Below are 13,572 nucleotides of genomic sequence, written 5' to 3'. Positions count from 1 at the left end.
ATGCCCCTAACCGCCTCTGCCTGCCTGCCTGCCTGATCGCCCCTAACTGCTCACCTGCCTGCCTGATTGCCCCTAATCGCCTCTGGCTCAGCTCCTGCTGCTGCTGCAGCTTCGTCCGGAAGGACGTCTGGAATGACATCTGGAAGGTCATTTGGCTGTCTGGTCTAATTAGCATATGACACTTTTATTATTATAGATTTACACTCATAAACAAAAAAAGCCCAACACAGAAAAGGAGAAATGGCAGTGTACTCATTAGAAAAAAAAAAACAATCTTGGATTTAAAACTGGGTACAGATAATCCACATATATACATATCAATCCTATATAATAAAAGCCTAATATGCTAAGTATCCAGTTGTCCAGTCATCCGTTCAACCAATCAAAGCATAAGATGCTAAAGATATGCTAGGTCTGCTCAACTGCTCACTATGACATGCACTGACCACCAGGGGGAAGATAGTCGACCAGTAGACCAGTCACTATGACATGCACTGACCACCAGGGAGCAAATGCTCCACACAGGAGCTGTCCCCTGGTGGTCAGTGCACTCCCACAGGGGGAGCACCACTCAGCCAGAGCTGGGCTCATGGCTGGCGAGCACTACGGCAGTGGTGGGAGCCTCTCCCACCTCTGCAGCAGCACCAAGGATGTCTGACTGATGGCTTAGGCCTGCTCCCCGTGTGGGCCTAAGCCGTCAGTCAGACATTCCCCAAGGGGTCCCGAACTGCAAGAGGGCCCAGGCCGGGCTGAGGGACCCCCCCCCCCCAGTGCACAAATTTCATGCACCGGGCCTCTAGTATTAATATAAAATACACATTAAATTACTAACCTAAACTAAGGAACTGAAAATTACTTACATCATCTTCATATTTAATATGAATGTCTGTGATTTTTACTTGTACATTTTTAATTACTTGAGTTGCCAATTTTTCCAAAAATGTATCCTTTTTGGCTTCTTTTGGTTTATCTATAAAAAATAGAAAAATACAAGCTCAAAAGTTGAAATTCTCACAAACCTCATAATCAATGACCAAAGGATAGCTAAGGCACTACTCAATGGAAATTATAGGCTTTTCTAGTGTCCTTGTTTTATTTTAGATTTATTTTAGATTTTAATATGCATTTCCAACTTAAAATTTATTTTTGAAGTTACATTATAAACTAACATTAATTTTACCTTTGACGACAGAAATTAAGTGGCAATGTGTATAAACAACACACAGCATAAAAACTACTTTTACCTACCTTTTGAGCGATCAAGACCTTTAAAAGGTTTCTTAAAATGTTTTTTGTGCTTTTTACGCTTACGTCCTTCTCAGTGGAAGCATTTTAGTGAGAAAAGGATAAAATTCAAGTTAGCAGACAAGAGGACAGAAGAGAAAACAAGAGCATTCTTCCTGACATCAAATTTTGGTACAATTCACCTTATTTGAGTCTAAGCTGTCCTGTTATCACAGTATAAACAGAAATTCACAAACCTTCCTTAGTCTAGGAATAACCTTCTTTCATCTAGAAATAACTTGACAGGTACAATTATTCAAAAATTAAGTAAAATATCCATACACAATGCCCTTTATAATATTTATAACTTTTCACAACACTAAGTTTAATGTTACTAAAATATTGGAAATGTAATAATGACAGATGACATTTTTATAAACACGTGGTAGGGACAAAGGAACACAAATGTAATGAATGGGTAGGTTACTGACAATGACTTCCTCTGGATGATATACCTCACTGAAAAATCCTTTAATAACTTAAGGATATAAATACAAAAAAGACATAAAATGTACATTGAACTGTACATTGAAATTGGGTTAATAATTTCTTTAAAACCTAACCCTCTTTTATTTGGCACTGCCTCACTTTATTTCATTACCCAACACCTATCTTATCCAAATTACAAACCTTCACATTCAACTAGACATCAACTCTAGTCTGTACTCTAAGGCAGTCTCTGTATACAGTCTCCCCTGCCTCTAGTTCCCACTTCACTCCTAGTAAACATCCTTCTATACTACTACCCGACTGTTACTTCTAAAACACTATTCACAGCTTGCTAATCCCTTGCTCAACTTTTTTTAAAGGCTCTCTGCAGCCTTATCAATAAAATAAAAAGTGTTTGCATGGCACAAAGGTCCCGTCATGACCTGACACTAACTCCCTGTCCTGTTCTATCTCCTACCACTCCTCCTTGCATTGGATACTTCAGAAATATTATTTATACTTTCCAAGAAAAACTTTCTAATGCCTAATGCATCTACATGTGTCATTCCCATGCCCTCCCTGAACTTCTTCACGAGGAAAACTCCAGGAGGCTTCCAAATCTCAGGTCCAGCACTGCTGCCTATCTGAAGCCTTCTGTAGCTTTTCCAAGCAGCTCCAGGCCATCTACCCCAGCACCAGACTTCCAAAGTGGTGATTACACTGTATTTGAAGTGTTTGTACAACTGTCTGGCCTTCAGGCTTCATTAAGACAGGAATTACCCTTATATCTGGGCACAGAGCATATACTGTCCAAAAGAATAAAAAATATACATCTGAACATAATATATAAGCCCCCTTAATGTCATATATATTTGAAAAAATATACATAAAATTTAGCTTGAAATTTTAAATTTGTTCTTCCTCGATATTTTAAAGCAAGCTGTCCTTCCATTACAAAAACTAAGAACCAAACCCTGTATTACAAGAATAAGACCCTGAGTTTCAAGAAGAAAAGACTTAACAAATACATAACAGAATGTGGACTTTGCTATTACCAGTATTGCTTGTCATAGTGATGGTCCCTAAATATTTTTCATTCATAAATAAAATATTTAGAAAAAGACTGAGTTCTTCACAAAATATCATTTGAAAAGAAACAAAAAGGAAAGCCAGAGCATGCTTGAAAATGGCCAGAAGAGCTCTCAGAAAGAGAGGGTCAGCTGACTGGGTTCAGACTCTCCCATAATCTGTTCTTCTCACCTGAGCTCCCTGTTTTATTCCTGATTTCACATTTGTTCTAGCATCATGTTGCACCACTGATCTCAATGTTAAATGCACCATGTTTAAACCTCTCCAAATAATTTCAAAATCTGAGCGCTACACAGTTCTTTAGATAGAAAAAGTTTCTATTTTTAATCTGATGAATAATAAATTTATGATTCTCAATCACTCTTTAAAGCAGGTCTCAAATATTTTGATCTCACATAAAATTTGAGAACCTTAAAGATCTTTTTATTGGTGTGGATTACAACAATTGATATTTCCATACTGGAAATCAAAACTGAGAATTTTTTTAAATATTTATTAATTCATTTTTAAAAACCATTATCTGATAATATGGTTAACATATATTTATGAAAACTAACTATATTTGCCAAACGAAAAGTTGTAGTGAGGCAAATGACATGATTTTACATTCTTACAAATCTCTTTAATGTCTGGCTTAGAAGACAGCTTGATTTGCATATATGTTTCTGCCTTAGATCTGGTGAAATATCTTGGTTAGATTGAATTACATGAAGGAAATCTGAACTACAGATATGTAATAGTAAAAGGAATAAACATCTTTTCATGGCCTTTTCATGAAATTATAAATACTGCACCCAAACTCAACAAGTGGTAGTTACTTAAAAATTAGTTTCATCTTAAAATCTGAAACTCTATCAATAAATTTTTCACCCAAATTAAAATCAATTGGTCTAATTTTCAATTTTAATGGATTTTTACACGTCTGATTTTTTATCATGCACTGGTAATATGGAAATATTACTTCATTGAACTATGCAAATCTTCCAAATGATGAGTCATTTCATTATTTAGTATCAAAAATCACTAAACTGGGTATAGACAGAACATACCTCAACATAATAATGGCCATATATAACAAGCTGACAGCTAACATCATACTCGTTGGTGAAAAGCTAAAAGCTTTCCCCTTAAGACCAGGGACATTACAAAGATGCCCACTTTCAGCACTCTTACTCAACATAGTATTTATTGGAAGTCCTAGCCAGAGCAACTAGGAATGACAAAGAAATAAAAGGCATCCACATTAAAAAGAAAGAATCCACTGAACAAAATAAACTAACAAAATATAAACAGACTCATAGAGAACAGACTAATAGCTGTCAGAGGGGAGGGAGGTTGCAGGGCTGGATGAAAAAGGTGAAGGGATTAAGCAAAAACAAAACAAAACTCACTGACACAGACAACAGCATGGTGATTAGCAGAGGGGAAGGTGAATGGGGGGGAGATAGGAGAGGGCACAGCGGGGATAAATTTTGAGGTAAGGAGACTTGACTTGGGGTAGTGAACATACGATACTATATACAGTTGATGTATTATAGAACTGTACACCTAAAATGTATATAATTTTATTAACCAATGTCACCCCAATAAAATAAAATAACATAAAATAATTTTTTTAAAAAAAAGAAAAACTCATTAATGGCCGATGACATGTTTTCATAATATAGAAAACACTTAAAGACTCCACCAAAAGAACTGTGAGAACTAACAAACAAATTCAGTAAAGCTGCAGGATACAAAATCAATATGTAAAAATCTGTTGTGTTTGTACACAATAACAATGAATTATTAAAAAGGTAAATTAAGAAAACAATCTCATTTATAATTGCATCAAAAATAATATAATACCTAGGAATAAATTTAACCAAGGAGGTGAAAGACCTGTGCACTAAAAAATATAAGACACTGATGAAAGAAAATGAAGAAGATACAAATAATGAAAAGATATGGGAGTGGAAAACTTAATATTATAAAATTGTTCATATTACCCAAAGCAAGCTACAGATTTCATGCAATCCCCATCAAAATTCCAAAGGCATTTATCACAAAAATAGAACAAATACTAAAATTTTTATGAAAACAAAAAAGAGAAAGAAAAGCAAAGCTGGAGGCATCATACACCCTGATTTTAAACTGTATTACAAAGCTATAATAATTTTTAAAAATATGGTATTAGCATAAAAACAGACACATAGATCAATGAAACAGAATAGAGAGCCCAGAAGTAAACCCACAAGTATACGGTCAATTAATTTATGACAAAGAAGGCAAGAATATACAATGGGGGGAAAACAGTCTCTTCAATAAATTTTGCTGAAAAAACTGAACAGCCACATGCAAAAAAAAAAGAAACTAGACCCCTATCTTAAACCATATGCAAAAATTATCTCAAAATGGATTAATGACTGAAATGTAAGACAGAAACCATAAACTCATCAAAGAAAATGTAGGTGTTGCTCTTTGCAATATTTTTTATCTGATTCCAAAGATAATGGCAACAAAAGCAAAAATAAACAAATGGGACATCAAATTTTAAAACTTCTACAGAGCAAAGGAAACCATCAATGAAATAAGAAGGCAACCTACTAAATGGGAGAAGGTATTTGCAAATTATATATCTGGTAAGGGGTTAATATCCAAAATATATATATAAAAAAACTCATACAGCTCAATAACAGAAAAACAAACAAACAATCCAATTAAAAATGGGTAGCGAATCTAAATAGGCATTTTTCCAAAGAAGACACAGATGGCCAACATATGCAAAAATGTTCAAATCATTCATCAACAGGAAAATGTGAAAGCCACAATGAGGTATCATCTCACACCTGTCAGAATGGCTATTATCAAAAGGATAAGAAATAACAAGTGTTAATAAAGGTATAGTAAAAAGAAACCCTCCTGTACAGTTGGTGGGCATGTAAATTGGTGCAGCCACTGTTGAAAACAGTATTAAGGTTCCTTGAAAAAGTAAAAACAGAACTACCATAAGACCAAGCAATTCCTCTTCTGGATATTTATCTGAAAAAAATCAACAACACTAATTTGAGAGATATGTGCACCCCTATGTTCATTGTAGCATCATTTACAATAGCCAAGATATGGGAAGAACCTAACTGTCCACGATGAATGGATAGAAAATGTCCTGGATGTGCTGGATGAGTGAATGGAAAAGATGTGGTACATATACACAATGGGATACTAAACAGCCAAGAAAAAGAATGAAATCTTGCCATTGGCAACATGAATGGATCTTGAGGGTATTTTGCTAAGTGAAAAAATTCAGACAGAGGAAGATAAATACAATCAAACCTCGGTTCTCCAACGTTTCCCATCTCGAACAATTCGGTTCTCCACCAAGTTGCTCACATAAAAAATGTCTCGGTTGTTGACCAAAACTTGTTTTCGACCCGACAACCCTTTCATGCTTATACCTCAGCATGACAAAAAGCACCTCTCAGGCAACAAAGGAGAGAATGCTTTTGCTGCTGGGAAATCAATGATTAGCACAATTTTAACCCTTTATACGCCATAAGCGGCTATAGACGCTAGGGGTGGACCTTCCCCACACGCCATGCACGTCTAAAGCCGCAAACCTCGCATATCAACTCTGGTCACCCAATTTTAAAAATATATTTTATTGATTTTTTTACAGAGAGGAAGGAAGAGGGATAGAGAGTTAGAAACATCGATGAGAGAGAAACATCGATCAGCTGCCTCCTGCACACTCCCCACTGGGGATGTGCCTGCAACCAAGGTACATGCCCCTGACAGAATCAAACCTGGGACCCTTCAGTCCACAGGCCGACACTCTATCCACTGAGCCAAACCGGTTACGGCATGGTCACCCAATTTTAAAATCAAACTTGTTAGTGACATCTCTGGGTTTGTAAAGAAAATTATGGTAACTTAAATTCGTAAATATTCCAGTGCATATGGAAGAAATTCCAATTTCATACCATTTTGGACACATGACAGCTAACTGCTTAAAGCAGCAGTTCTCAACCTGTGGGTCGAGACCCCTTTGGCGGTCGAACGACCCTTTCACAGGGGTCGCCTAAGACCATCCTGCATATCAGATATTTACATTACAATTCATAACAGTAGCAACATTACAGTTATGAAGTAGCAACGAAAATAATTTTATGGTTGGGGGTCACAACATGAGGAACTGTATTTAAAGGGCCAGAAGGTTGAGAAACACTGGCTTAATGCATAAAGAGGCCATCAAGGTGCTAATGTTGCTAAGTGTATGAAAGTGCTCACAAACCTACAATCACAGGCAACTGAATAGGTAGAAAAACTGTTGTTGATTGGATAAATGAAAAGAAGTTAGCAAATGATAGCATTTCTGAGGCAGTGATATATAAAAAATTCCTTTAAAGCTAGTAGAGGGTGGTTTGATAAATTTAAGAAAAGAAGTGTGTATTTATAAATTAAACAGTACATTAGACATGTACTGTATATAAGAAAGGTTAAAACAGGGAATCATTTGGGGGTCTGGAATGAATTCAATTTACATTATTTCTTTTTTTAAATATATTTTTATTGATTTCAGAGAGGAAGGGAGAGGAAGAGAGAGAGAAAAACATCAATGATGAGAGAGAATCATTGATCGCTTGGTTGCCTCCTACATGCCCCCAACTGGGGATCAAGACCACAACCCCGGTATGTGCCCTGACCAGGAATCGAACCGTGACCTCCTGGTTCGTAGGTTGATGCTCAACCACTGAGCCATAACCAGCCAGGCTCAATTTACATTATTTCTAATGGGAAAAAATGATTCGGTTTTCGAACAAATAGCTTCTCAAACAGCCTTCCAGAATGAATTAAGTTCAAGAAATAAGGTTCCACTGTACAATATTTCTCTTATATGTAGACTCTTACAAAAAAAAATAATTAAAAAGAACAAAAAACTCATAGATACAGAGAACATATTGATGGTTGCCATATGGAAGGGGAACTGGGGGGGATGAAATGGGTGAAGGGGGTCAAGAGGTATAAACTTCCAGGCATGAAATAAATAAGTCAAGAGGATGTAATGCACAGCATGGTGACTATAGCAAATTTTAAAGTTGCTAAGAAAGTAAATCTCAATAGTTCTCTTCAGAAGAAAAATAAAATTTTTGTAACTTCATATGGTAATGGATGGTGACTGGACTTACTGCAGTGATAACTTTGCAGTGGATATAAATGTTGAATCATTATGTTGAACACCTGAAACTAATAGAATGCTGTGTTTCAATTATACTTTAATTTTTTTAAAGTTAGGAAAAAAATTTTAAATGTTATCTATAGATCAAATTTCAAGCTTCACAGAGCAGTGGACTGTGTTTGTTTTACCCCATGAACATTCAGCATGACTGTGGAAGGTAGGGGAAAAGAAATGATGGTAAAACGGAAAGACATGAATTACATTTCCATATTTTCTAAAAGATGGCACGTCATTAAATGGGCTCCATTAAAAGCACATGCATGGATAAAAATATAATTTTTATGTAGCTGAATATAATTAACCATGCATACCCACCAGGCTTGATGTCCTTGTAAACAAAGTTTTCCAAGCCATATATGAACTCCCCTGAATGTGCGCCTGCATCCGCATGGCAGCAATAACCAAAATGCAAAGCATTTAAAGACACCTTTAATTTCACATGTAAAACGTCTAAACTTAATTCAAAGAATTAGAAATCATGTAACAGAACAAGTAAAATTCAGTAAAACTATACTACTTTTTATAAAAACTGGTATTTCTAAGTTAACATTCAATGACACCATTTTAATTCTTTGAACATACAAACTATTTTCATAATATTAAAACAAAAATTCTTAATAATTAAAATTATAACAATGATTTCAAATTAAGCAAGGTAGAGAAATATGAATTATGGCTAATGTCTCATTAAATTACTTGACAAATTTTCAAACAGAGCAAGTCTGTTATTTTGGTTCCCTTTTGACTACCACTTTGCCTATTTTCAGAATAAAATATTTTCATATTTATACAAGTTTAGTCAGCTGAAATTAACTCACTTTACTGTCTGGATCCTTCCTATGAATATAACTAGAATGTACCATCCCCCATTTCCCACCCCAAATCCAGCCTAGACACAGCAAGTTTAACCTTCCTAAAATAGCTCTGATCAGTCAAGTCAGTCCCTGAATTTTTAAAGAAAGAAAAATGGGCAAGTTACTGACTCTCCCACTGGCTACTAGATGAATATCCATTACTCACAGTTAAACTTACAGGAGCTAGAGCCAGACTGGATTCAAATTCTAGCTCTATCGTTTTCTAGCTGTGTGACATGGAACAAGTTATTTAACTTTCAGCTTTTTCAAATATTAAATGGGAATAATAACAGCTTTTAAATCATAGAGTTATGACTGTTAAATGAGTCAATTCCTATAAAGTGTTTCGAAGAGTGACTGGCAAACAGCAAATGCTCAATAAATGTTAGCTGCTATCATAGTCATTATCATTATCATAGCAGTCAAATATCTTAAAATTTACCTAACCGTAGCTTTCTAACTTACCCATAACTACACTCTATCTAACTCCCAAATTCTTAGCTGTTCACATACATGCTCTATACTTTTCCACCATCAGTGTCCCTCTACCTAGAGTGCCCTCTCTCCTTTCTCATCCTTTAGACCCAGCTGAAATACATACCTTCAATGTCTGTCTGATACAGCGGTTCTCAACCTGTGGGTCGCGACCCCTTTGGCGGTCGAACGACCCTTTCACAGGGGTCGCCTAAGACCATCCTGCATATCAGATATTTACATTACGATTCATAACAATAGCAACATTACAGTTATGAAGTAGCAACGAAAATAATTTTATGGTTGGGTCACAACATGAGGAACTGTATTTAAAGGGCCAGAAGGTTGAGAACCACTGGTCTGATCTCTTTGACTAAGTATATGTCCATTCTGAACTCCCTTAACACTCTATCTGTATTTCTTTGATGGGACCTAACACTTTCTCATATTGATTATTATGCATGTCTTATTTTCTCAGATATAGTGTAAGGTTGTGGACAGTAGGATCCAGGGATTTTCCAACAATGTGTCGAGCAGACTAGCATCAGACTTCTCAAAAGTACCTGTAAGCTAAAAGGTATTGCTTTCTAAATTCTAATTTTAAACCTAGGATTCTATCTCCTGCCAAATCAAACAAGTGTGGAAGTAAAATACAAAGACTCTCAGACTTGAAAGAATTTTAAAAACTAAATTCAGTGCATCCTTTCTTAAAAGTTATTAGATATGATTCAACAACGAACAAAGTAACAGAAGAACAAAAAGCAAGAGACCCAGGAAATATTAATTAAATACAGATGAGGGATGAAGACCAGTCCCAAGATGACAACTGTGTAGCAAGACTAAAAAACCTCCCAGTTCAACTGAAGATTTCCATGAAAAAAGGGGACGAGAGGAGGGAACCAATCGATGGGTTTGGGCAATTGGAAATAATGATAGTCATATAACAGATTTCAAATACCCTGTGAAAAAAATTAAACACAAGTTTACATTAAAGACTAATAAGCAAATAAAAAAATTTACAAATTCAAGGGGAAAACCAGTTGCATAAGAAAGAAAATACAATCAGAATACATCATTTGACCTATGCAGTGACAATACTGTCATAGTAATATAAATTTTTACTAGTAATTGGCCAAAAATTGTGAAGTAACCATATTTTGAAAAAAATGGAGGGGAATTTAGGGTAAAAGGAGATGGTAAGCTCTTTGACTACCATAATAGGAAATCCTAGGTAATGCCTTACATTAATAACATAGATAGTGGCAGAATGTTAACATTCCTAAAATGATGGTTCCCTCTAAGGAGTGAGTCTAAAGGATAGAGAAGGGTGAAACTGGGGACTGAGATTTTTCATCAGAAGTCTTTTTGGCAAAACTATTTGATTATAAAGTGTGTTTTATATTACTTTGATAAACTTAACATTTTAAATATAGAATCCACAGCATTTGAGAATTTTTTGGCCTCGCTATAAATTTAATCTTTTCTTTTACTTTATAATAGCCCTTCAGAGAAAATAAACTCTCTCCAATGAAATATAAAGAAGAAAAATATCAAGGAGTTTATTTTTACAATTACACAAACTCTATAGAAATAAACTCATAGTTATATTTCAATGTCCTTTTTTCCCCACATGATAGTGGACTACATTCTATTTTACCAAATAAAACAAATTAAGTAAAAACACTTTTTTAGAGCAGATTAGCACGAACACTTTGTTTTCATTTTTATCATCTGCTGCTTAGAACTGACTCATTTTCTCTTCTCATCTGAGTCTCTAAACATGTGTAATGGTGCTTTTGTGCTTTTAAAATCTCAAGGTAATTGGGAAATAATAAGTCTGAAAAATAAACTATAGTATTTAAGTAATAACTATTAATTAATAATGGTGAAATGCAAAGCATCTGAAGGGCCAAGAATGTCTTTTATCATCACATGAATAATCTACACTAATAAAAGAGAAACATGGTAATTGGCGTACGACCGCTACCCTTTTCATTGGCTAATCAGTGAGCATATGCAAATTATGATTCAACAACGAACAAAGTAACAGAAGAACAAAAAGGAAGAGACCCAGGAAATATTAATTAAATACAGATGAGGGATGAAGACCAGTCCCAAGATGACAACTGTGTAGCAAGACTAAAAAACCTCCCAGTTCAACTGAAGATTTCCATGAAAAAAGGGGACGAGAGGAGGGAACCAATCGATGGGTTTGGGCAATTGGAAATAATGATAGTCATATAACAGATTTCAAATACCCTGTGAAAAAAATTAAACACAAGTTTACATTAAAGACTAATAAGCAAATAAAAAAATTTACAAATTCAAGGGGAAAACCAGTTGCATAAGAAAGAAAATACAATCAGAGTACATCATTTGACCTATGCAGTGACAATACTGTCATAGTAATATAAATTTTTACTAGTAATTGGCCAAAAATTGTGAAATAACCATATTTTGAAAAAAATGGAGGGGAATTTAGGGTAAAAGGAGATGGTAAGCTCTTTGACTACCATAATAGGAAATCCTAGGTAATGCCTTACATTAATAACATAGATAGTGGCAGAATGTTAACATTCCTAAAATGATGGTTCCCTCTAAGGAGTGAGTCTAAAGGATAGAGAAGGGTGAAACTGGGGACTGAGATTTTTCATCAGAAGTCTTTTTGGCAAAACTATTTGATTATAAAGTGTGTTTTATATTACTTTGATAAACTTAACATTTTAAATATAGAATCCACAGCATTTGAGAATTTTTTGGCCTCGCTATAAATTTAATCTTTTCTTTTACTTTATAATAGCCCTTCAGAGAAAATAAACTCTCTCCAATGAAATATAAAGAAGAAAAATATCAAGGAGTTTATTTTTACAATTACACAAATTCTATAGAAATAAACTCATAGTTATATTTCAATGTCCTTTTTTCCCCACATGATAGTGGACTACATTCTATTTTACCAAATAAAACAAATTAAGTAAAAACACTTTTTTAGAGCAGATTAGCACGAGCACTTCGTTTTCATTTTTATCATCTGCTGCTTAGAACTGACTCATTTTCTCTTCTCATCTGAGTCTCTAAACATGTGTAATGGTGCTTTTGTGCTTTTAAAATCTCAAGGTAATTGGGAAATAATAAGTCTGAAAAATAAACTATAGTATTTAAGTAATAACTATTAATTAATAATGGTGAAATGCAAAGCATCTGAAGGGCCAAGATTGTCTTTTATCATCACATGAATAATATTATATAAAGAAGATGTGACCCATATTCATACAAACTAGAAAAAAATATTTACATGAAGTCAAGATAATTAAATATATTTCTTAAAAATAAATAAATAAATAAATAAATATATTTCTTGACAATGAAGGAAAAATAATCTCTAGCAACATATTTCCCCAATTCTAAACTCATCTCTTTTATCTACTCAGAACATTTTTCTGACAAATCTAATATAATAATGGTAAAACTGAGTTTCACTTTCTGAATTTCAGTTCTATCCCAACAAAACCTAAGTTTTATCATCCAGAAGCTACAATGTAATTATTATATATTATATAAGCCTCATAGTTCTGTTTACACAAGCTTAGTACTACAGATGTTTATCCCCTATAGTCATACCAAATCATCCTTAATAGCCTCTCTGCCAGACCCAAATATGTATTTCCTAAGCACTAAAGACCCAGGAGTAAAAATCTCATAGACACTCAATAGAAAATGTGTAGCAGGTATCATTTTGTCAATTAAGCTGTCAACTGCTAAAATAAGAAAGACTATACCATATTTTTCTTACAGGTCTCTGGAAACACAAATAATTTTTAAGCAATCTCTCATTTCCATAAAAAAAAAAAAGAAGACTTTATGGTTTCTTTCTCAAAGGAGAAAATATAATTATAATATACTAGAGGTTCGGTGCACAAAAATTTGTGCACTCGGGGGGTCCCTCAGCCCAGCCTGTGCCCTCTCGCAGTCTGGGACCCCTCGGAGGATGTCCACCTGCTGGCTTAGGCCCGCTCCCCGGGGGATTGGGGCTAAGCTGGCAGTCAGACATCCCTCTGACAGCCCGGGAGCCCTCGGGGGATGTCCACTTGCCAGTGGGGAGCAGGCCTAAGTTGCATTCGGACATCCTTAGCTCTGCTAAGGAGGTGGGAGAGGCTCCCGCTACCACCGCTGTGCTGGCAGCTGTCAGCCTGGCTTGTGGCTGAGCAGAGCTCCCCCTGTGGGAGC

The 13,572-nt window shown here is 35.1% G+C and overlaps 1 protein-coding gene across 1 annotated transcript in view; it reads right to left on the bottom strand.

Moving 5' to 3' along the window:
• Positions 1-13,572, bottom strand: part of VPS13C (vacuolar protein sorting 13 homolog C (S. cerevisiae)) — a 182,912-nt gene that overhangs the window by 132,811 nt on the left and 36,529 nt on the right. The window contains exons 6-8 of the mRNA XM_014535515.1: positions 8,333-8,395; positions 1,249-1,314; positions 861-970 (exon numbers count right to left, since the gene is read on the bottom strand). Of these exons, the coding sequence (XP_014391001.1) occupies positions 861-970; positions 1,249-1,314; positions 8,333-8,395 (239 nt within the window). The remainder of the gene's footprint in view (positions 1-860; positions 971-1,248; positions 1,315-8,332; positions 8,396-13,572) is intronic.

The sequence above is a fragment of the Myotis brandtii genome, unplaced genomic scaffold (assembly GCF_000412655.1).
Source record: "Myotis brandtii unplaced genomic scaffold, ASM41265v1 scaffold144, whole genome shotgun sequence".
In the NCBI taxonomy this organism is placed as follows: domain Eukaryota; kingdom Metazoa; phylum Chordata; class Mammalia; order Chiroptera; family Vespertilionidae; genus Myotis; species Myotis brandtii.
This window is presented reverse-complemented; position numbering and strand designations above follow the sequence as displayed.